The sequence below is a fragment of the Verruconis gallopava genome (genome assembly GCF_000836295.1).
Source record: "Verruconis gallopava strain CBS 43764 unplaced genomic scaffold supercont1.3, whole genome shotgun sequence".
Taxonomy (NCBI): domain Eukaryota; kingdom Fungi; phylum Ascomycota; class Dothideomycetes; order Venturiales; family Sympoventuriaceae; genus Verruconis; species Verruconis gallopava.
In genome coordinates, this window is record NW_015622139.1 from 168,068 (window position 1) to 189,923 (window position 21,856).

Below are 21,856 nucleotides of genomic sequence, written 5' to 3' on the forward strand. Positions count from 1 at the left end.
GCCTAGTGGCGTGAATTCGACGAATTACATTCAATTTCATTATCGTCGCTCCATAAAGGAGCACCGTGGAGCAGACCTTCCCGTGCATAGCGGGGTGGTGGTATCAATTCATTTGTGGGCCTATATCCGCGTTCAACGATCTGGGCAAACGTCCATACAGCAAATGGGGAAAATAAAGCTAACGTATCGCATGCAAAGTCATTTGTCTCCACACGCTCCAGCCCAGTCCCCGTCATGTTTCCAGCCTTTTTTAACCCTTTCAAACGTGAAATTTAAGCTTTGATGCTGGCACTGCGCTCGGCATTGGGGGCCACATCGACGACCGTCTCGTCAGAAAACTTGAGATCCTCTTCGAGTTCAACTGTATCCTTGACCTTGTACAGGATGACGGGTAAGGCAAACAGCAGGCCGCCTGCCAGCAGAGCCCAGCATGATGCAAACTCGTTCATGTAGGGAATTCCATTGGAGTCGAGGCGCCAGTTGATGGCCGCGCCGGCGGACTGGATGCCCTTGTAAAAGCCGGCGTAGTTGGCGAGTTTGCGGCCGTTGTTGGTCATGGCGCCCATGTACCTGTTAATTTGTGATGTGGTTAGCCGCCGTTCAGCGAAGGAGATTGGAAAAGAGATAAATGGAAACTTACCAGTACACGGTCGTCTGCCACGCAGCGTCGTACATGCCGTATACCATGTACAAGACCAAGGGACCACCGTAGCCGTGGCTGGTCCAGTCGAGCAGCAGCGAAGGGTCGTTCTTCACGTCCTCGCGTGTGTACGACTTTGCGAATTTGTAGCCACCGCCCCAAATGGCGAACGTGAGAACGAAGAGCACGACCCAGACGGCCTTCGCGCGTACAGTGCGGCGAATGTTGGGTCTATCAAGCGCGTAACCGAACACGAAGGCGCCGACAATTTGCATGGTGTAATACAGAACATTGTTGAGCGCTGCCGTGCGAGTGTTGAAGCGCGTGCCGTTGATCTCGTTGAAGTGATACGTGTAGAACCAGTTGGAGGCGAAGAACATGGGGAAGAGGAGGATGATGAAGGGCTCGTCGATGATGGTCTCGTACAGGCCGAGCAGCTCCGTCTTCCAGGTCGGGTTCTTCATGAGGATGACCTTGGAGCCGTCGTCACGCACGACGTTGTGGGCATCAACCAGCAGCCAGGCGAGCGCCGCGCCGACGAGGGTGAGCACCAAGAATCCTATGTAGGTGCCGTCCGTGACAGTCTTGCGCTCGTGGACGTGGATGTTCTGGCCGAGCGGGATCAAGCCGCCGATGACGGCACCAAGGTTGAAGATCATCCAGAACCAGGAGATGTACTTGCCCTTGGACTTCTCGGGCGGGTACGACATCATGATGGCGCCCTGGGCGCACCACAGGATACCTGCACACACGCCCAGGAAGAAGCCGGCGAAGACAGTGAAACCGTAGACCTGGTTGTGCGAGAAGGACAGCATGGATCCCACGTAGACGGAGTAGCCGAGACCGCCAAACGACAGGGCAAACTTGATACCGAGCTTGTTGGTGATGGTGCCAGCGAAGAAACCGATGACGGCGAATGCCGAATACAGTGCGCAGTTTGCGTCGTCAGCGGCACGGTGGTCCTCATTTCCTGTGTTGAAAGGCACAGTCAGCCAAAGAACTTGTTTCTTTCTCTTCTTTTTGACGGGATCGTGTTTCATCTGTTTTCTCGATCCTCCCCTTCCACGTTACCGGACAGAAGGAAGGGGCAAGGGTGAGTTGGGTTCTGTTTTCGTTTACTCACCTCCTCCACCCATCCCGTTCAGGGCATTGAACATGCCGGGGCACATGAAGCAGACAAAGGCAACCAGAACAAGCTGGACCTGGGGCGAGGCGTAGAATGGGAATTTGTAGCCGAAGATGGTCAACCGCTTGTACTTCCATCCGCGCAGGGGAGGTAACTCGCCACCTGCTTCGAGGGCGGAGGGTGCTTCGGAGTGAGACTCCTTCTCATTGACAGGAATGTCGTGGTTCTTTTCGTCGGCCATGATGCGACGCTTGCAGGATGTTTCGAGCTAGGTTTCTGTCTGTGTCTTCGTCTGCAAGTCGGCGTTTATTTTGTTTGTTTGCTTTCTCCACGGTTGTTTGAAGGGACAACGATGTGGCTGCGGCGCAGACAAAAGGCGCGGGCAAAAGCCGGGGTAGCTTTGGCCGTGATTGCAAAGGGGGAAAGTGAAGTCGCGTGAGCGCGAAGCGAGGCCCAGGTGCGGCTCTTGAGAGTGGCCGCTACCGCTACAGCTGCCAGGACGTGCGGCTGCAGACGATGGGGGGAGAGAGACGAACAAGGCCGGGCAGAGGCGAAAGGACTATGAAGCAAAGGCAAGGGCAAGCACAGACGGGGCAATGCCTTCGGAGGAGCAAGACGCTTGGAGGAGGAAGGGATCGCTGGGAGCGTGAAGTGCTAAAATACATATACGCCCAAGCTCGGCGAGGGTTCACGTCGATGGAGGCGAGCAGAGCGAGCGCACACAGGACAGGACAGGACGGCCAAGAGGGATGCAGAGCCCAACGGGCCAGAGGCTTGCACGCTCCCGCTGCTACTGTGCGACCGCGGCCGGGTTGGGGCTGCGCGCGTGATTGGCCGCCGAGCGGCGGCGGGCGGCGTTCGTCCCTGCGCGGTGGGCAGCGAGTGCACCGTTGCTTTCGACTAGGCAGATCCGCACATGCGCAGCTCGACTTGTCTGCTGAGTTCCCCCGCCATACCCATGCGCCAGTCTGTGGCTCGACTGATAGCAGAGTCGCATACGCATCGAAGCTCTATCGCCGTGCGAGGGGCCCGTCTGCCTTGCCTGCGCTGTTGGACCGACGCGCGACGACATGTCAAGTCACATCTTGCTGCTGCACTCGCTATCGCGGCTGTGGCGTTGGCCGCGGCGCGGCCACAAGGTCGCACCGCGAGCGTGCCATTTCTTCTGGAGATCTGGGAATGCACGACGACGTCGTGGTGGTGGTGGTGGTGGTGATGGTGGCATGGCCGCGGTGGTGTCCGTAGCAATGGCAGCAGTGCTGCTGGTGGACGTGTGCGCTTGGGTGTGAGTGTGAGCATGCGCGGTGCAGGAACGAAGCCACAGCCTTCCCTCGTGCCGGACGCTTCTCTTGTGGTGCGACCTCAGCACGCGCTGGACGGCCGCCATGGGCATGACCGGCCAGGCGCAGGACTTCCCCCAGACGGGCTTTTCCCCGCAAAGCCAACCCAGCAGAAGAGCAAGAATCAACGTAAGATCCAGCACGACCAGTGACAGACGGGTCCAGTGCGTGGTGCGGTGTGGGCGTACGTGTGGGCGTACGTGTGGGCGTACGTGTGGGCGTACGTGCGGGCGTTCGTGCACGACGTGGACATTTCTGGCGGCCGCGCGGGCAGGAGCAGTCGCCCAAAGAAGCACATGCAAGGCTGGATATGCACGGTTGTGCCTGCCGTTCTGCTGTCTGGCTGGCTGCCTTCCGGCCTTCCTGCCTTTCTCCTAAGCACCTGCCTACCGCCCAGCCTACGTGCGCGCCTTCCCGCCCACCTGCACGCCAGCGCGCCTTCCTACAAGTACCCTGGCTGCTGGCCTGGATTTCTGGAAAGAGGGAAGCAGCCACCCTCCCGGCCGGCATGCAACGTAACGCTACGTTACGTTACATTTTGGCCGATCCCCTTGCTTGCTGGACGGCCATCAAATCTCCAGACGCCAGAGACAATGCAGATTGCAGAACATCAACCAAGAATCCTCACGTCCACGCCTGCGATCGAATGAGGGCAAGCTCCCCGCCTCACCAGCTCGGCCACTCGTCCTGCTGCAAATCTGATCAGCCCATATCATCAACAGCGTCCTCGGAGCTCCACATTCGTCTGTTCAAGATAGCGGTCCCAAGATAGCACATAATCTGATAACAGTGTAACGCCAGTTGCAACTTCCGACCCTCCATCCGACGCGCCCAACAGCAGCATGACTGCTTTTCTCTAGGACCAGCCTAGCCTTCTCTCGTGTTACCCGTGTCCTAGGGTGCTCGCCCCGGCCCTGGTGTTGACAGCTGGTGGCTTATGTAACCGCTGCCACGTTCTGGTGACACTGTGATTATCGCCAATCTACCATCTAGCAAGCTCCCGCACGGTAGCAACAGTCGAACCTCACCGTGACATATCGCTCCGACGACCGTATGTCACGAGCTGTAGCAGCGCGTGAGCTTGACGGCTTTCCCGGCTCGAGTTTGTCTTACGTCCAATTGGCGAGGTCGGCCCTACACACGTTTCCGATCCCTTAGCCCTTGATTGACCACTAGCACTCTACTCACTCTAGGTGGCGACTCAATCGCAATGTACGGAGTACCATGGTTCCAGATTTTTTTTCTTCACTCTTTCGGCGGTTGGCATCCTGGCCCCTCATACAGAGAAACGGTTTTGCCAGGTGTTTCTTGACCGTGACGCAACAGTGCTGTGCTATGTGACGAAAGAAATCACCACTCTTCTATTAAGCTTCTCAAGACCCTCTTCGTCTTCTCTTTTCTTCTTCTTTCGCCTCCATACAAGATCCTCGCCCTCACACGAACTAGATCCTCTGCCTTCTCAAATCATCATTTCGGACTTTCCCAGTCGAAACTTTGTGTCAGGCGAACTTCTACCGTGCTTTCGAACGTTCATACTCCTCCCAGGCACACACCGAACAACGTAGCACTACTACCGAATCAAAGGCAACGACTAGAATCAGAAGCGGAGCCGTAAATCATGTATGCAGCTTAAAGCATAGTCGTGGCTACGGAAGTCGTCGTGGCTAACCCACAACAACAGGCGCCTTATTATTCGCGACGATCCCGAGACTGCTTCTCACTATGTAGCCGAATACATAATCGGTACGCCAGTGCCCATTTCTGTGCCTGTTACCCTTCTTGCCTGAATTTTCTCACATACTCTCCATTCTTCTCTGTTCTCTCCAGCATCACCGTAATGCTGTCCTTGCCTTTGATCGAGACACATCGCTTTTCGTCCTTTCGAACCAGCATGAAGAAAACATCCCAAGGCTAAGTTTGCTCCTTTTCTGGCAGCTCGCATCAACGCTTTCGAGCCTTCACCCCAGAAGCCATTCGTGCTCGGTCTACCCACAGGATCATCCCCCATCCAAATCTACAAGTGCCTCGTGGAGGCGTATAAAAGTGGCCGTGTTTCATTCCGCGATGTCGTCACTTTCAACATGGACGAGTACGTGGGCATCCCTCGCGAGCACCCGGAGAGCTACCACACCTTCATGTACAAGCACTTCTTCTCACACGTTGACGTGCAACCATGCAACGTGAACCTGCTCGACGGCAACGCGCCCGATCTCGAGGCGGAGTGCCTGGAGTACGAGGAGAAGATTGCACGCGCAGGCGGCATCGAGCTCTTCCTTGGTGGCATCGGCCCAGACGGACACATTGCCTTCAACGAGCCGGGCTCCAGCCTCAAGAGTCGCACTCGTGTGAAAACGCTTAACTACGACACCATTCGGGCCAACTCGCGCTTCTTCGGAAACGACTTGTCCAAGGTACCCAAGATGGCCCTCACCGTCGGCATCCAAACTGTACTCGACGCCCGTGAGGTTGTCATCATCATAACCGGCGCCCACAAGGCGCTTGCTCTTCAACGCTGTGTCGAGGAGGGCGTCAATCACATGTGGACGCTGTCCAGTCTGCAGCTCCACCAGCATCCTATGCTCGTCGTCGATGAGGCCGCTTGCCTCGAGCTCAAGTATAAGACCATCAAGTATTTCAAGGAAATCGAGGCGGTCGCCGCCTCGGTCGGCTTCCAGCAGATTCTGCCCTCCGCCGCCCGCACGCGGGCAAAGCGCAGGAGCATCCAGGAGAAGCTCGATAGCCCCGTCGACTCCGTCCTTGGCGAGACAAGCCTCCCGCCCGCGAACAAGTCGACCGCAGAAAACGAGCCCTCCACGACTGGAATCGCGGCTGGTTCCTCTCTCGGCGTGCCTCAGCCTGTGCTGGACGACCTCAGCGCGAGTCGAAGCCCGAGCCCGAACCTGACGGCGATGCACGATCGCTTGGCGCCAGTAAGCAAAGCCCTTGACGGACTGCAGCCGCTGGAGGTGCCGCTCCACAATATGAGCTCGAGAGTTGTCAAAACCGTCGGCTGAAAGACGGCCAGCCCCTTTGTGCGGTTGTTTGCTTTTATCTCTCACGTCTACTTTCTGCTCCAATTCGAGCGCAACTTGGATTTTTGTGCTCCTTAGGCTTCTCAATTGACCTTGAGGGACGGTGTTCAGGGGCGTGAGAAAAAAAAAAAAAAAAAAAAAAAGAACTGTCCTCATTCAGTTTGGAATGCTTTTCTGAGCAGGGGTTTCGTGACGCTGGGAAGCTTGTCGTCTTTCTTCAGGGAGACGTGAGGAAGGGTGGAAACGGATTGTTAAGAACTACGAGTTCAGCAGTTATATACCATTGACGACAAAATGTAGAATGTGCTAAGGGCTTTTGTGACTCGACTGAGATTTTAAAAAAATGAATTCCAATTTTAAGCTTCTAACACTTCCCGGTCCTTTGCTGCAATCGTTCCATTGTCAATTTTTGAGGTTCACAACGTCCTATCTTGCTTCAAACAAAACCCTGCACCGTGTCGTGACGCGCAGTGACGCTAAAACACTAGCGGAAATCATGAGCGCGATCGGAACCTACAGTGAAGAAAGAATGACTCCAGTTAGCATACCACTAAAAAACCGCAGTGATGTTGACGCCTGAGCGTGAGAAAAGAAATATTAAACGCCGAATGCATCACGTGCCAGCATGAAAGCATCGACGGCGCGCTTAGAATTATCCGTGTTCGACCCTCCAAGGGCGCTTTCTGCATCTCCAGGGGGATAAAAAAAAGCCGCGACACTTGACGGTTTTGGTCAGCGTGCTCTGTCCAATGCTAGCTGGGGTTGTCACTTACGCGATAATAATGTAGGCGGCAATCAGGAGTACGCCTTCGAGGTAGTTGCTCTTGCCGTCTAAGACGAGGAAGTTGACGACAAAGGCTGTCACGAATAGCGATACCGTCTCGAAAAGATTGAAGTACAGCGACATGCTCTTGTCCATGCACCAGCCAAGAATGACGACAAGAGGGGTGATGAACAGAGCAATCTGGATGCTGGAGCCTACGGCAACGCCAATGGCCAGATCCATCTTGTTCTTCGCCGCGACAGTTACGGCAGTTACGTGCTCAGCTGCATTACCCACAATCGGCAAGATGATCAATCCAATGAAGGCCTGACTGACGGCCGAGTCCGTCGTCATTTGGGGAATTGCGTCAACTAGAAACTCGGCGCAGAGAGCTACAAGACCAGTAGTAATGAGGAGCATAACCACGGCCGCAGTGCGAGACATGTCCTCAGCGACGATAGGTTCGTCTTCGTCGACAGCACTGACAGCTGGCACATCTGGCTTGGCGCGGGCCGCCCAGGCCCCACGGGCAGCGTATGGGGGAAGAGGTCGCCCGACAGTGATTCTGCCCATTGGAAGCTGTCGATTGCCAGGAGTGTTGCGGAAACGTTCATTCAAGCGATCCGGGAGTGAACTGGTGCGTCGAAGTGCAGGGCCTGTGCGGGTCTTTGTCAGATTGTGAGGTGTGGGTGGAGGTGGTGGATCCACAAAGACGTTTTGGGAGAGAAGCTTTGGCAGCGCAGGACGCGCGAAAGTTTTGATTCCGCCTTTACGAGAGTTCGGAGTCCCAATTCGAGCGGGTGTACCATCGTTACTCAAGCCTACGCCTGGTGCTGTGATATCAGCAAGGACCGCACCCTCCTGACCAGGAGCTTCGGCGCTTGGCTTCTCAGGAATGGGCTCAGCGGCCTCAACAGTCCGATGCTGGTGGCGGTGATGCTTTCTGTGTTTCTTATGTTCATTCTTCTTGACTCTCTTCGACGTCCTTCTAGATTTGCTTTCTGACGAAAGAGAATTGGAGCCAGTACCGTGCGTGTTTCCGAAGTCCTGGGTTTTGGTCGCTTGCTTCAGATTCTCGTCATCCCCCTCGTCTCCGCTAAGAATGTCTGGCAAGACGACGCTAGTCTGACGAGACGGACGGCCATGATCGTCAAAATAACTTGGAGACGACATTGCTTCTATGTTTGGAGAGCTCATGTGAGAAGGCAGGGAGGGAGTATCCGCGGAGCTGCCGCTCGACTTTCTGCGCTTGCGAATGAAGCGCTTGATTCTCTTGGCAGTGGTGTGTGATCCAGAGGTTGTGTCGGTGTCAGAGCTACTCGTGCTGGACGAGCTGCTGGAGCTCGTCTCAAAGACATCTGCAAGAATACCCGGCTGAGCCTCCTCGTCGACCAGCGCTTGAGGCATGCTCGCATATAGGTACGCATGCGACTTTAGCTGGAAGAGTAAATACAAGATGTAAACGAGCAACAGGATCTATTTTTTGTCAGTAGCGTAGTCACAGGGGGAGAAAAAAGCATCAAAAACATACTACGCTCGTGCCACGGCTAACTTCCAATGTTTTGGTGTCCGCATCGGACAAGTCACTAAAGGACGCGTGGAAGGCCGTCTGAGATGCGTGTCAATAGAAATTGCAATGAAAATGAGTACTGAGAAAGCTCACTGGCAGGAGCAAGCTCATCACGCTGAGACTGAGCATGACGGCACTCATCTGGGTGACTGTATTGTTGTATATCTGGACGCCGAGTCAACGTTATCGTTCTTGCGTGGGTCAAGGGAATACCGAAACGTACCTGTTCTTGATAGCGGAGACCACCAGCAGCAAAAGCCATGCCCAAAATAAGCAGGAGATTGGCGAGGATTGAGCCCAGGAGTGAGGCTTGGACGATACGAATTTCATTCTGGACAAAATCTTGTTAAAGAGACAGAGCATCGGTTGCGCGGGGTGAGACATACCTTCACGAGGGCAATGCTATAGGAGTGGTAGAAAAAAGTAAGCATACGGTCATGGCAAAAAGGCACACAATGAGCACAAAAGGAAAGGAACAGCTTTGGGCGAGAAGAGGCGCTTTGAACGCGTTCTGCTTACGGCCTCCATGAGGCGGAACATACATACTGGCACGCTGTCAGTACTCAACGAGGCGAGAAGATGCAAAGGGCGCTGGAAGCTTACAATATGATGAGCTCTACTGCGTTGCCGAAGGACACATTCAGTAGCGCTCCTAAGGTGTCGCCCAGCCGGCTCGCGACGCTCTCCGTGGCATGTGCGAGCAGACCAGCAAGAGGCACGACGGCGATGGCATTCATGGCGAATACTACGGCCGGATTGAGACCGACAGCCTTGACGGCGATACCGACAGGTACGAATATCAACAGCACGTTGATCCACGAATGGACGATTGCATTCTTGGTGTGGTTGAAGAAGCGCACAACGCCGGCTTTCAAACGCTGGGGCATGGGAGGTTTGGATTCACTGTTCTGCGCATCGACGCCGCTTATGGCGGCAGGTTTCTCTCCATCAGCTTCGGTATGCACGGGCGGCGAGGTGGCGGCAGGTCGAGATGCGGATGCCTCGTCTTGGGCGCCGGGCTCAACGATGTCGCCGCCATTGCCGGCAGCTGGCTGCTGCTTGGGCTGCGGGCCATTTCTGTGCTGCTGCTTCTCGTCGCTGACGCGGGGGAGGCGCGGTTCGGTGGTGGGAAGTTGGGTTGGGGACGTGGTCGAGCGCTTATGGGGTTTCGCCCAGGTCAGAGATCGCGCCCATGAACGAGAACGGTCTGCGGTGTCCTGAGGGTCAGCGGGTTTTCCCATCTATTGGCGAACGCGTGTGGGCGTCAGGCAAGAAGTTGCAGTCAAGAGTTCAGAAGAGAACCTTGAGGGTTACAAGAGAAAGCTTGAGTCGAGGCTGACTGAGGCGCGCCCAGAGACTTTATGAGCGCTTCGCCTCGTTTGACTGGCGCCAAGCGTCAGCCGCCAGGGCGGCGCTAGACCGCGGGTGTACTTGTAGGCGATGGCCATGCTGGGATCAGACGCCAGCCACGTCGAGCAACGGGGGACGGAGCGGACTCACGCATTTCACAATCTGCCGTCGTCACGCGGCTGTCTGGCTGGCAAGCGTCGCTGTGTTTGAACGTGCGCGTGAAGCCGTGCGAGGGAGGTTCTCAGCGTCTGCTCGACGAGACGGCCAGAGCGTGCCACAATTGCAGGAGAGCGAGGAGCGGCGGGCGTGCACGACGGCCAGTATATGATGCGACCAAGGCCCCGGGAAGACGCAACTTGGGAGAGGCCTGGGAGATGGAGCAGCAGCAACCCGGTCTGATGACGAGTGTCGTCGTTGGCGGGCTGGTTTGCAGCGGCGAACAAGCAAACGAACAGAGCGCCGGCCAAGAGCATCGACATCATCGCTTCCCTCCCATTCTCGCGGTGCCTGGCCGCCGTCTGGTCCACCACAAGCGTCGCGCTGGACCGTCATTCATTCGCCAGCCGCTCGCATCCGCTGACTCGTCCTCGTCCTTGGCGGTGCTCTCGGCGCTGTTCGCCACGCTCTGAGCCTCCAAGATCGCAGGGAAGGCCGGTGGAGCTCGTCTGAATTGCGCCGCAACGGATTGTGTGCGTGAATACCTGCTTTCTGCGCCCCGTCCGTAGATTCGTGCTAGTTGTGCTGCTACACGTCACGGCTTGCAAACACATCCAGACAACGGCGAGCAAGCTTATCGGTGTGCTGGTGGAGATGACGTCATCGCGACACGCATCGCTCGTCGTGAAACATTTGTCGCCGTGTTCGGCTGCTGCTGGCTACATTTCAATGGCCAGATTTTGCGGCTCGTCCCGCGGAAGGACAATCCCTCGTGGACGGCCTTGCAGTCAAGAGTAGTTTTGCGGAGAATTAAATTGAGATTTGCACAAGACGTGCCGGGTTCCGAGCCTGTAGTGCCATCAGATTGCTTGTGTCGCCATGAGCCACATCAGATAAAGTTTTCGAGACACAGTAGTCGTACTTGCTTGTGTGAGAAGCAAAGCAACATATTCTCTCCTTGACATTATCCATCATCATCATCATCATCATCATCATCGTCGTCGTCGTCGTCGTCGACGTCATCATCACTGTGGCCACCGTCCTCGCCAGCTTGATCCTCCACCAAAGTGTTCCTCCCCTGCACGTTGAGCTCCTCTGATTCGAGTGAAGGGATCGCAAATGGAAGACCAAGTGGATGTTCCGGCTTTCAAGAACCGGGCGGTAAACACGTACAGTACTTTCCCCCCAGAGTTCCTGACTACGATGCCCTCGTCTTCGCCCGTCCAAACCCGGCCCGCCTCGTCAACATGGATCCCATCCACACCGAAGTGGAAGCCGCCATGAGGGTTGACGTCGAGCATGCTTCTGGTCGTGGCGTTCTTAACCACGCTGTCTGTTAGATTGAGCATCTCAAAGTGCATCGGCCTGTCTGATACCGCACCTGTGACCCAGACAGCATTCTTTTCTCGAATGAAGACACCATCTTCGTGACCAAAGCTGATTCAGGCAAGCCTTTCTCTACCAACAGCATCTCGGACCTGGGTCCAAGTAGATCTAGAAACTCGTCGTCGCATGAGACGAACGGAGCTTTTGAACTCCTTGTAGAAAACATTGTCTTGGAACAAAGGAAACAATGAAGCAGTATTCATCTGAAATAGAGACAGACAATGGAGCAGCTGAAAAAAAAAATCACCGTTCCGATAGCCCAGAGAGCCAATACAATGTAAGATTACGGCTGATGAGCAACTGGTCGGAAACCTCTTAACGTGAGTGGTCCGCATCATTTGCTATGTGTTCGCAACACAAGGCTGGAGCTGAAGTACAGAGGAGACAAATGTGTTCACTTTTGGTTTGAGATGGATCGGCCCTCTCAAATTCTAATCACGATTCATTCTTCAAATATGTACATCCGATGGTCTTTATTCACTTATACGCAAAGCACCTCCCGTACGTGGAAGTTCATGTAGTGACAAAAAAACGTGCCCGACACCATGTATTTTACGGGTCGCGAAGAGCAAGCAACGTACAGCCATAGCCACGTCTATGTAAAGTATTGCGGTTTCACAATCACTTACTGACGAGGTTCACGCCTCGTAAGGAATGCCGCCGACCTTGTAACAATAGGAGGCAATGTGTTAACAACGAACCCCGCAGTGCCGTCCTAGAAATTTAGCATGTTCTTAGTCTCGCTAACGGCGAGATGAACGTTCCTAGGCGCTATTCGACTTTTGATTTAGAAACTCCACATCCGTAAAGAAATGTTCGAAGCGATGACATTTTGATTTCGAGGCCACACATCAATTTTCAGTAATCGTGTGGGGAAGCTTCTGTACTTGCACCGAGGCACATCGAAGAACGCGGGGAAAGCCTGCAAAGAACTAGCAACTGCGCGAAAACATGCCTAAGTTTTTCCCTTTGAGAACAGTTCCAAATTTAAGGATCTGGTCTTGCGAATCTTAAGCTCTCATTCTTGTGATATTTCCACTGCAGCAAAAGGCATAAAAGAATCTGAAGGAGCGCACTCAAAAGACGTAAACCATGCCGGAGTTCGAGATTCCAAAAGAATGTAAGGCCGGTGTCGTCTATAATGAAGGACCAAACTTTGAATTGAAGGTGGAAATGGTGCCTGTGCCTGAGCCAGGGCCGGATGAGATCCTCATCAAGCTAAATGCCACAGGCATATGCATGTCAGATGTCCATTGGCTGCTGAACGACTTGGCCCCTGTTCCAATGAGTATGTCGACTCAGATCTCCGTTCTATGCGGTGCTAATGAATCAGGCTTTTTCGGAGTGCGTTCTCCCGGTCATGAGGGTGCGGGTGTCGTGGTGAAGCTCGGCTCCAATGTCAAAACCTGGAAGGTGGGAGACCGTGCTGGTGTTAAGCCACTCATGGATGTGTGCTACAACTGCGAGCAGTGTTTTAGCGGGAGGGACAATTATTGCCCCAACTGCGTGCACACAGGACTCATGTGCACAGGCACATACCAGCAATACATCGTGTCGCCAGCTCGGTATGCTTCCCGTATTCCCGAGGGGATACCAGATGAAATAGCCGCACCCATCATGTGCAGCGCTTCAACCATGATGAGGTCTCTCATCGAGTCTGGCTTGGAGCCAGGCCAGTGGGCAGTCTTCCCGGGTGGCGGTGGAGGCGTGGGTATTCAAGGCGTCCAGATAGCCAAAGGAATGGGCTTACGGCCTATTGTCATTGACACAGGAGAGGCCAAAAAGAAGCTCTCTCTGGACATGGGTGCAGAAGCCTTTGTGGACTTCATGACAAGCGAAGATGTTGCCAAAGAAGTCATCGCCATAGCTGACGGTGTTGGCGCCCACGGCGTATTTGTAACAGCACCAGCGGGCTATAAATCAGCCGTCAGTCTTGTAGGTGAGAGAATAGGTGCTAAAGTGATGTGCATCGGCATACCTCCCAAAGATGCCGATGTCATCCTTGGCGCAAGCCCACTCCAATTCCTCAGTAAAAATTTGACTATCAAAGGGTGTGTATCTCAGTCTCGATGCTTGAACAGGTTGCTGACGGTGCTGCCAGGACACAAGTCGGATCTCTGGAGGACACGCGGAAAGCGCTGGACTTTGCGAAGCGAGGAATTCTCAAACAGATCTGCACCGTGTATCCCATCGATCAGTTGCCTCAGGCTGTGGCCGACCTGAGGGCTGGCAAGCTTGCTGGTCGTGCCGTGGTCGACTTTAACGCATGATCCTGTACATATCCAGATTCAGAGCAGTTTTCTAAATTGACTCCTGGTTTAAATTGCTGCTATATGGCCATGCCTTGTACAGACATCTTTGCAGCGGTTGGATGACTATGTTGGGCTACGTGCGAGCTCGCGCTCCATTGGTAGTAGTTGCCGTCTCCCGCCCGTGTCTTTGAAGCACGAGGAAGCTGAATAGCTGACACGGTTACGAACTGCGTGATGTATACGTACGTGAGAATCAGACCTTGATAGTGCAACGCAGATACATAGCGACCACACAATGGTGGGGGAAAGGAACAGTGCTGCGGAAGCCCGAAAAGAAATTCGGCAAGTCAGGAACAAGAGACATGGAGGTAAAGGAAGGACTTGATGTACAAGAAGGACTGCTGAGCATAGGAAGATGTAGCGATCAGCAAAAGTCATGCAGGAGTCACTTTGGCGCAGATCGCCCCATGGCCAGGACCGAATCGGACCACGGTATGGGCGGATGGGAACGTGGCCCAAACAACGTAACCGCGACTTCCGGACAGGCGATGGGGCGAATGGAATCTCATTGTGGCATGCCGTCAGCCATGGATGCGTTTGCAAGCTGAGCAACAGGGAGATCTCCATCATGTCATCATAGGCGAGCAGCCTGAGGAGGGAAGCAAGCAAAGCCAGCAGGTTTGAAGCGGAGGCTTCGTCGGGGAGGGTGGAAGGGCGGCGACACAGGCGCAGCCAGCGCTGACAAACAGCGGTGACGGACGGATGATGTTGGTCAAGCGCAGCCAGCGCAGAAGACGGGACGACGGGCACGAAGCGAGCAGACTCGGCCGCGCAGTTCGCAGGCAGCCGTCGGTCGTCGCCCGCACGCACGCCCGGGCGGCAGACGCCCTTTTGCGCCGTGGATCCAGCGTTGCAGAGCGTCGGCCCAGCGCGAGGCGAAGAGCAAAAATGGGTTCGTCGGGCTGGCGCACTCGTGGAGCAATTTTCGAGGCTTCAGGTGGTGCGCACGGCCCCGTCGCGATTGACGCCCGCCTGCGATCCTTGAGTGGGTTCGCCCCATCGTCAACGCTCCCCGTCTGTCCCTCCAAAAACCATGACCACCTCACCCTGACGGCGGCTCTATACCACTCCACGCTCACTGAGGGACGTCGCTCCCGCGCCTCATCGTCCTCGCCTGCCGCTGTGTCTGCTCTTAGAAAAGCGGCCTTAGCACGCTCAAATCTATGACTCGCACGTAGATAATCCTTCGCACCCAACCTCCGGACCCCTCCTTTCGCTTCTCCCTCTCTCGCGGCGACAACGCCAACGCAGACACACCTGCGCCCTCAGCTGTCTCGACGCTTTGAGTGCCCCGACCAAGCCCTCGCTTCGTGCCTGGCCTCCTTGTCGCTTATCATGAATGGATCAGACATCAAGAAGGCCGCAATAGAGAAGGCAAAGGCGAAGGTTTCTCAGGCTACCCAGCAAGCCGTCAATGGAAACAACGGCGCCACCAAGAAGAAGCGGAAAGGAGATCAATTGAAGCCCATCATCACGACCGAGCCGAGCTCGCCGACTAACTCCACGCCTCTGCATCACAGCCAGCCCCACATGAAGGGTGCATACACCAACGCACTCTCGCGCTCGCCGTCGTCCTCCTCGACGGAGGACGATGGCCAAAGTGTCCAAGATGAAGAGGACACCGAAGGTGAGTTTGCCCTCCTCTTCCTCCCACTGGGTGTCTGCTTACAAGTGTTGATAAACGCCAGATTACTGCAAGGGCGGCTACCACCCCGTGCAGGTCGGAGAACAGTACAAGGACGGCAAATATACAGTCATACGCAAGCTCGGTTGGGGTCATTTTTCCACCGTCTGGCTGTCAAGAGATAACACAAATGGGAAGCACGTTGCACTGAAAGTCGTTCGCTCCGCTGCGCACTACACTGAAACTGCTCTCGACGAGATCAAGCTCCTGAATAAAGTCGTTAGCGCGAATAAAGACCACCCAGGCCGCAAGCATGTGGTCAGTCTCTTAGATTCCTTCACGCACAAAGGACCCAACGGCAATCACGTTTGCATGGTCTTCGAAGTCCTCGGTGAGAATCTTCTTGGCCTCATCAAGCGGTGGAATCACAGGGGTATCCCGATGCCCCTTGTCAAGCAGATCACGAAGCAGGTTCTCCTGGGCCTGGACTATCTCCATCGAGAGTGCGGAATCATACACACGGATCTCAAGCCGGAAAACGTCCTCATCGAGATCGGCGACGTCGAAGAGATCGTTAAAACCTACGTGTCAGATCCGGCCAAGAAAGAGAAGGAGGACAACAGAAACGGTAGGAGGAGGAGGCGCACGCTCATTACAGGCAGCCAGCCTCTTCCAAGTCCTCTTAATACGAGCTTCAGCCAGTCGGATCTTTCGCACTTCCCTGGCAGCACTCAGAGTTTGAATAAGATCATGCACGACGCAGCAAAGAACGACAGTAAAGGTAATTCTTCCCATCATACAAGTATATCCTCAGGGGAAAGTGTCTCAATGAGCGGCGCGTTAGGCACTTCGGCTTCTTCGTCCACGAATGCGGGCGCCGGTAAATCAATGCTTGAGACTCTCGGAATCAAGCCCCCCGGAGGCGAGGGTGATGCGCAAACGACGCGAGAGAAATCAGCGTATGTTGAATACGTCAAAAGTGGTCATACCAGCACTAACACAAGTCTAGTGATGTTATCACACGTGACATTTCTGGCATCAACCTCGACACCTCGAAGAAGTCGAGCGCGTCGGCAGACAAGGTAGTAGAGGATGTTTCTTCTGAAATCATCTCCGTTAAGATTGCAGATCTGGGCAACGCATGCTGGGTCAATCATCATTTCACAAATGATATCCAGACTCGACAGTACAGGTCTCCGGAAGTTATTTTGGGCTCGAAGTGGGGTGCCAGCACCGACGTGTGGAGCATGTCTTGCATGGTCTGTTTCCCCAAAGGAGCAAACCTCTAAGATGACAAAAATTGACACATTTTAGGTGTTTGAACTAATCACCGGCGATTATCTGTTCGATCCGCAGTCAGGGACTAAATACGGCAAAGATGACGACCACATCGCACAAATCATAGAACTCCTCGGGCCATTCCCCAAGTCGCTCTGCCTTTCCGGAAAGTGGAGTCAAGAGATATTTAATCGCAAGGGTGAACTCAGAAACATTCACCGACTGCGACATTGGGCTCTACCGGACGTCTTGCGAGAGAAATACCATTTCAGCGCTGAAGAAGCCAAACGGATTTCGGACTTTCTCCTCCCCATGCTGGAACTCACACCTGCAGAGCGCGCCAACGCTGGTGGGATGGCTGCGCATGAATGGCTTAGTGACACGAAAGGCATGGAACATATTAAGCTGGACGTGCCCGTGAAGAGCAAAGGTGAGGGCATCGAAGGCTGGGCGAGTGAGGTGAAGAAACAGCGGTAGCCAGTTTTCTTTTCTGGTTCCGCTGGGCCAACACTGTCCTCTTGTGGACAGCAATGGCGCCATGACTATCGCGACATGGTGAAGCTGCAGATGTTCAAGGCGACGAAGAGACGGAAGTGCTTGTTGAAGATGTAGTCAATTGGGAACAGACGTTCAGACAGAGACTATCACGACGGGAACGAAGGGGCACGGTGCAGATTTGTTCTCAAATGATGGGCTCTGTCTGCTCGCGTGTGGAAGAGCCGGAAGAATGTGATGAGTGATTGATTATGTATTCGACCCCACCAACCGACTTTCCCCAAAACGTTTGCGCGCAAAAGTGGAACAAACAGATGGCGATGTCCCTCATTCAACACAAACTCATAAAGCCGCGTACGAAAATTCATGAAACCTTCCCGATGAAACACTTCGTGCTTACAGAGCAGGCATTGTTGTTGGCAGTAGACATTCGATGATTTAGCAGCAGCAAACTCCAATATTACGACACTGGCGCATCGTGGCGCAACTCCAGACGAGGATTGTTCTTGGGTTTTTACTGGCGAATTTTTGTTGCGTAGAAAGTCGATGAGAATTTGAACAAAGTACTCGATCATGAGTGTAGATCTTACGAATTGGGTCAGTTGGATCGTAACACAGTAGCCTAGATCTGTGACGAATCCTCATCGACATACCATAGCAGTTGGACGCAAGGCTCTCTGGAGAAAGACTTGTTCGTTCAGGCGCGAACCCTCCTCATTTTAGAAATGTTTGCTGGGCAGGAATTTACGAGCGTTTACTACGTTGACCTAAGTTAATTCTGATTGGTCGTCATCATTATTGGGATCACGTGCGTTGCTGTGCTGTATCCTTGTTTGTTTACAACCTCGCGAAGCTCCACAAACCTGGCTACCACATCGAATTCCCCAATCCCTTGGTTGCGGTCGCGCATTCCCTACACTGCATATATTCCTATAGCAGTGCAAGCAAGATAATTACTCCATCGAAATGTCGCAAGACACGCACATTTTTTCGGTGCGTCGTCAGCGCGAGGTGAGTAGACACCCCAGCGGACGAGGTCAACAGCTTCTAACGACATCGCATCAGACGCTGGGCGGCATCAATCCAAATGTCTCCGCGATCCCGATGCCTTCGAGTGCAATGAAGAGGTCCAACTCCGGACAGAACCTTGCGGGCGCGTTTAATTCGCATGCGCGTTCGATGAGCGGCTCTCGGCTGTCGCTCATGCCTGGCCGACCGAATCAACCTGTTTTTCAGCGATCAAGCTCTGGCGCAAATGCAATCGATAATCCACCTATGTCTGCTCAACGGGGCGGAACGACGTTTCTGGGCGCAGGAAGTCAGAGCGTGCGCAGGAGTACCATGGCGGCCGGAATGAGCGCGCTGACTCCGGCCAACGTTTTGGCGACACCTGGACCGGCAAGTATGCAGCGGAGAAGCAGTTGCTTCAGTGCGCGCCCTTCGAGTGGACCAGGCTCAAATCCACGACAGAGCTTCTTCTCGACTGCACCTGCTCCAGCAGGCGTGCCGCAGGATCCGAGGAGGCTCCGCGACATCAATGTGCGGGCGCAGATGGCGAACGAGCTGCTGAACTACTTCACAAACAACAACTTTGAGCTTGAAGCCCAGATCAGTCTGACGAACAAGTCGCTTTCGTCACCAACACAGAAGGAGTTTAACGTCATGTTCCAATGGCTGTACAAGAGAATCGACCCCGGCTATCGCTTCATGAAGAGTATGGACGCCGAGATCCCGCCGCTGCTGAAACAGTTGCACTATCCGTTTGAGAAATCGATTACCAAGTCGCAGATTGCCGCTGTAGGCGGCAATAACTGGCACACTTTTTTGGGCCTCCTCCACTGGATCATGCAGCTAGCTCAGATGATGGACGGTTATGCGAAGGGCGATTATGACTATGCTAGCGCGGAGGCCGGTCACGACGTCTCAAGCGATCGAATTATTTTCGATTTCCTCACAAACGCCTATCAAGATTGGTTGAATGTGCCAGACGGTGCCGATGACGATGTAGCCGATCAAGTCATCCAGCACCATGTCGATCGCATGGCAGCCAGATTCAAGGAAGTCAACAAGGACCTTCTCGATGATGTTGATATGCTGGAAGGAGAAAAACAAGCTCTTTTACAGCAGATTGAGGAACTTGAGCGAGGCGCGGAGAAGGGCAAGCAACTCGACGAACGATTGGCGATGTTAAAAGAGGATACCGACAAGCATGAGGACTGGTGTGGTAAAGTGGAAAACAAGATCAACAAATACCAGGACAAGATCAAGCGTCTCGAGGAAGAAATCAAAAAAATCGAGACTGAAATTGAAGAGACTAAGGATGAGAAGCGAAGCTATCAGCAAGCTATCAGCAACCAAGGCATCACGGTCGAAGACCTAGACCGCATGACGTCGGAAACAGAACGCCTCGAAACCTCGAGACGGGCGTTGCGAGAGCGACTTGATGAGACGAAGCTACAACTCTTGGAGAAAGAAGCCGAGGCGTCGCGCAAACTTGACGAGCTCGAGCGCGCTATTGAAAAATACAACGCTCTTGGCTACAAAATTGGCATCATACCTTCGACGGCCATCCATGCCAAGGGCATCGACTACGAGCTTAGTCTCACCATCAAGGAAGACGGCGCCGACTTCATCTCCAGCCAGCTCGGCCGATCTCAACAGTCACAAGAGCAAGACCACCGTCTTCTCAAAGACTCAACGTCCGGCTATCTGCCGTACCAGCTACTCAATCTAGATGTCAAGGGCACGGTCAAAAATAACATCGTGTCACTTCGCAAGGCCGTCTCCGAGCGACGCAACAAGGCGCTCGAGGAGGACATGAAGAACCACGAGATGCTAGATGGTGTCAAGGAAGCCATAGATGAGAAGTTGGCTGAAGTGGAAGGTCTGAGCCATCGCATCCGTGCCGCGGAGGAGGAGTTTGAGCGCACCAGAGAAATCACGCAGACACAGAAGACGAAGATGGATACGCAACTGGAGAAGATGGAAAAGGAATTAAGCATGTTGCGCAGTGGTGTCGCAGAAAGCGTTCAGATGATGGAGCAACGCGAGATCAACACAAATCTTGAGTAAGTACCCCGACGCCGCATCACGGGCTGATCGCGCTCATTGACGCTTTTGTCAGATACGAACAGCTCACCCTCCGCGCCGCGGCACTGCGCGAAGAACTGCACACCGAGATTGAGAAGATGCTCAACGATGTGATCAAGTTTAAGATCCACATCCAAACCGGGCTTGAGAGCTACGAACAGTTCGTAGATGAGGAAGTCAGTGCCGAATATGAGGATTTGGAGAGAGAGCAGAACGCCCAAGATCCGCAAGAAGGGCCGCGGGAGGAGGTTGAAGAGACGTCGGCTCAGCATGTGGGCGACATGGATGTTGATGAGCAATAGGGATCTGGGACCTTTGTTGGCATGTCACGACGTTATGAGGTGTGCTTGGTTGAAATATTTTTCCTTCTGCCACATAGACACTGAGGAGGCAGGGGTTGGCTTTGCTAGGATGTTGTGTGCTGGATAATACCCTTGTTTGGCCTTGGCGTTCACAAATTTGCAATATGCACAAGTTCAAAGACGTTGCAACATTTGTTGATTCCCTGTTGTAAATTGCTCTGTCGAGACTGTCTAAGTCCCCGGCACAATGCTGTAATGTCGTGGTCACCTTTTTGTGAGCAGCCACACCATGCGCCTATGCATATCCGATCCCATCAGAAGCAGCCGCAAGCACACATGCAAAGACAAAATACGAGAAAGAGACGTCAATTAGGACTCTATTTCTTCTTGGCAGCCTCTTCCTCCTCCTTGGCCTTCGCGCGCTTCTCCCGCACGCCGATCAACCTAGCGTCTGACCGCGCAAGTCTCAGCTTCCTGTAGGCATTCTCCTCGCTCTTCTCATCCGCAATCTTTACCGTCTTGACCTCAGCCACATTCTTGATTGGCAGGATACCACCAACAGTGGATGTAATACCCTCGCCAGAACGAGCCTTCTTGACCTCTTCAGCGGAGGCGTCACCATTCTTCGTCTTGCCACTCTTGCGAGGGAACACAATCACACGCTTGGTGTACTCTCGTAGACGTTCGACGTTGGCTTTGAGGCTCTCCTCTGAGAGATTTTGGCGTCTTGGGTCGACACTGATGCCAATCGTGGGGGCATACTTGCGAGGGATACCAGCAGCCTTGAGCTCAGCAAGGGAGAAGCCTCGTCCAGCGCGAACACGACGGTTGTACTTGATGGTTGGGCATCGGACGACAGGCTGTTCGACAATTAGCATGTCCAAAACGAGAAAAGGACGCAGGGCACGAAGGAAGGGTGTGCTCACTCTCAGCTTATCAACTGGACGGGGAGCAAGCTTAGCAGCCTTTGCGACACGCTTGTCACGGCGGCTCTTCTTCTTGCCGGCCTATTTGCGACGAGTTGAGTCAATAAATGGTCCTTTTTACACGGCGCCACTGCTCTTGAGCGCCTCCAGAGGAGCGAGTTCAAGAGGGGAATAACCGACGGACCTGATCAAAGTGCACCCGCACGTAGCGCTCTAGAATCAATGTGTTAATTCCTGAAATATCGAATTCGATTGCATTCGGAGTGAACCTACGCCAATCCTTGCGGAAGTGATTCTTGACCAACTTCTGATTGTGCTTGATGGCCATCTTGACGGTATGTGCTCAAAGATGGGCTTTGGTGTTGACGCCTTTTTCCAAGGTGGAAAAAGTTCGAAGTCATTTGAGAGTGTGTGGGCTTGGCAAAATGGCCCACTTTTCCGTAAGCAAGGCAACAAGGCTGTCAAG

The 21,856-nt window shown here is 53.9% G+C and overlaps 7 protein-coding genes across 11 annotated transcripts; 3 read left to right on the top strand and 4 right to left on the bottom strand.

Moving 5' to 3' along the window:
• Nucleotides 1-6: 6 nt before the first annotated feature.
• PV09_01002 (uncharacterized protein) lies at nucleotides 7-2,459 on the bottom strand. The gene is made up of 3 exons (XM_016353834.1): nucleotides 1,764-2,459; nucleotides 641-1,610; nucleotides 7-570 (listed from the first exon to the last, which is right to left on the bottom strand). Exons 1-3 carry the CDS (start codon nucleotides 2,005-2,007, stop codon nucleotides 273-275), a joined length of 1,512 nt encoding a protein of 503 aa, XP_016217929.1. The 5' UTR covers nucleotides 2,008-2,459; the 3' UTR covers nucleotides 7-272.
• A 1,112-nt stretch (nucleotides 2,460-3,571) lies between these two features.
• Nucleotides 3,572-6,503, top strand: PV09_01003 (glucosamine-6-phosphate deaminase). 3 transcript variants are annotated; one of them, XM_016353836.1, is made up of 4 exons: nucleotides 3,572-3,849; nucleotides 3,908-4,726; nucleotides 4,788-4,849; nucleotides 5,042-6,503. In XM_016353836.1, coding segments are annotated over exons 2-4 (1,143 nt in total). In that variant the 5' UTR covers nucleotides 3,572-3,849; nucleotides 3,908-4,724; the 3' UTR covers nucleotides 6,121-6,503. The 3 variants fall into 3 exon arrangements, with proteins under 3 accessions (XP_016217931.1, XP_016217930.1, XP_016217932.1); XM_016353835.1 differs by having other exon boundaries at nucleotides 3,572-4,726; XM_016353837.1 differs by having other exon boundaries at nucleotides 3,572-4,726; nucleotides 4,788-6,503.
• Nucleotides 6,387-10,386, bottom strand: PV09_01004. Of its 2 annotated transcripts, XM_016353839.1 has the most exons (9): nucleotides 9,972-10,386; nucleotides 9,075-9,678; nucleotides 9,014-9,016; nucleotides 8,858-8,873; nucleotides 8,695-8,802; nucleotides 8,565-8,636; nucleotides 8,433-8,510; nucleotides 6,912-8,377; nucleotides 6,387-6,856 (listed from the first exon to the last, which is right to left on the bottom strand). In XM_016353839.1, exons 1-9 carry the CDS (start codon nucleotides 9,973-9,975, stop codon nucleotides 6,736-6,738), a joined length of 2,472 nt encoding a protein of 823 aa, XP_016217934.1. In that variant the 5' UTR covers nucleotides 9,976-10,386; the 3' UTR covers nucleotides 6,387-6,735. The 2 variants fall into 2 exon arrangements, with proteins under 2 accessions (XP_016217934.1, XP_016217933.1); XM_016353838.1 differs by lacking the exon at nucleotides 9,972-10,386 and having other exon boundaries at nucleotides 9,075-9,816.
• Nucleotides 10,387-10,941: 555 nt separating this feature from the next.
• PV09_01005 (uncharacterized protein) lies at nucleotides 10,942-11,326 on the bottom strand (the record flags this gene model as incomplete). Its single annotated transcript, XM_016353840.1, has 2 exons — nucleotides 10,942-11,121; nucleotides 11,177-11,326. The coding sequence occupies 2 exons, from the start codon at nucleotides 11,324-11,326 to the stop codon at nucleotides 10,942-10,944; spliced, it is 330 nt and encodes a 109-aa protein (XP_016217935.1).
• A 3,343-nt stretch (nucleotides 11,327-14,669) lies between these two features.
• Nucleotides 14,670-17,948, top strand: PV09_01006. Of its 2 annotated transcripts, XM_016353842.1 has the most exons (5): nucleotides 14,670-15,302; nucleotides 15,364-16,080; nucleotides 16,144-16,258; nucleotides 16,309-16,558; nucleotides 16,614-17,948. In XM_016353842.1, exons 1-5 carry the CDS (start codon nucleotides 15,011-15,013, stop codon nucleotides 17,052-17,054), a joined length of 1,815 nt encoding a protein of 604 aa, XP_016217937.1. In that variant the 5' UTR covers nucleotides 14,670-15,010; the 3' UTR covers nucleotides 17,055-17,948. The 2 variants fall into 2 exon arrangements, with proteins under 2 accessions (XP_016217937.1, XP_016217936.1); XM_016353841.1 differs by having other exon boundaries at nucleotides 15,364-16,258.
• PV09_01007 (uncharacterized protein) lies at nucleotides 17,942-20,751 on the top strand. Its single transcript, XM_016353843.1, has 3 exons — nucleotides 17,942-18,083; nucleotides 18,138-20,140; nucleotides 20,197-20,751. The coding sequence occupies exons 1-3, from the start codon at nucleotides 18,039-18,041 to the stop codon at nucleotides 20,462-20,464; spliced, it is 2,316 nt and encodes a 771-aa protein (XP_016217938.1). The 5' UTR covers nucleotides 17,942-18,038; the 3' UTR covers nucleotides 20,465-20,751.
• PV09_01008 (uncharacterized protein) lies at nucleotides 20,646-21,771 on the bottom strand. Its single transcript, XM_016353844.1, has 4 exons — nucleotides 21,664-21,771; nucleotides 21,575-21,603; nucleotides 21,391-21,471; nucleotides 20,646-21,324 (listed from the first exon to the last, which is right to left on the bottom strand). The coding sequence occupies exons 1-4, from the start codon at nucleotides 21,716-21,718 to the stop codon at nucleotides 20,842-20,844; spliced, it is 648 nt and encodes a 215-aa protein (XP_016217939.1). The 5' UTR covers nucleotides 21,719-21,771; the 3' UTR covers nucleotides 20,646-20,841.
• Between the last annotated feature and the right edge of the window lie 85 nt (nucleotides 21,772-21,856).

Coding starts and splice junctions, on each gene's coding strand:
- PV09_01002 (XM_016353834.1), bottom strand. CDS start 2,007: ATGGCCGACGAAAAGAACCACGACATTCCTGTCAATGAGAAGGAGTCT. Junction 1,611..1,763: donor GAACGGGATGGGTGGAGGAG/GTGAGTAAACGA, acceptor CTTTCAACACAG/GAAATGAGGACCACCGTGCC. Junction 571..640: donor TGGCAGACGACCGTGTACTG/GTAAGTTTCCAT, acceptor ACAAATTAACAG/GTACATGGGCGCCATGACCA.
- PV09_01003 (XM_016353835.1), top strand. Junction 4,850..5,041: donor TGTAGCCGAATACATAATCG/GTACGCCAGTGC, acceptor CTTTTCTGGCAG/CTCGCATCAACGCTTTCGAG.
- PV09_01004 (XM_016353838.1), bottom strand. CDS start 9,712: ATGGGAAAACCCGCTGACCCTCAGGACACCGCAGACCGTTCTCGTTCA. Junction 8,511..8,564: donor TGATGAGCTTGCTCCTGCCA/GTGAGCTTTCTC, acceptor CACGCATCTCAG/ACGGCCTTCCACGCGTCCTT. Junction 8,378..8,432: donor TTAGCCGTGGCACGAGCGTA/GTATGTTTTTGA, acceptor GACAAAAAATAG/ATCCTGTTGCTCGTTTACAT.
- PV09_01006 (XM_016353841.1), top strand. CDS start 15,011: ATGAATGGATCAGACATCAAGAAGGCCGCAATAGAGAAGGCAAAGGCG. Junction 15,303..15,363: donor AGATGAAGAGGACACCGAAG/GTGAGTTTGCCC, acceptor GATAAACGCCAG/ATTACTGCAAGGGCGGCTAC. Junction 16,259..16,308: donor ACGACGCGAGAGAAATCAGC/GTATGTTGAATA, acceptor ACACAAGTCTAG/TGATGTTATCACACGTGACA.
- PV09_01007 (XM_016353843.1), top strand. CDS start 18,039: ATGTCGCAAGACACGCACATTTTTTCGGTGCGTCGTCAGCGCGAG. Junction 18,084..18,137: donor CGGTGCGTCGTCAGCGCGAG/GTGAGTAGACAC, acceptor ACATCGCATCAG/ACGCTGGGCGGCATCAATCC. Junction 20,141..20,196: donor GAGATCAACACAAATCTTGA/GTAAGTACCCCG, acceptor CGCTTTTGTCAG/ATACGAACAGCTCACCCTCC.
- PV09_01008 (XM_016353844.1), bottom strand. CDS start 21,718: ATGGCCATCAAGCACAATCAGAAGTTGGTCAAGAATCACTTCCGCAAG. Junction 21,604..21,663: donor TCACTTCCGCAAGGATTGGC/GTAGGTTCACTC, acceptor CATTGATTCTAG/AGCGCTACGTGCGGGTGCAC. Junction 21,472..21,574: donor TGCGGGTGCACTTTGATCAG/GTCCGTCGGTTA, acceptor CGTCGCAAATAG/GCCGGCAAGAAGAAGAGCCG.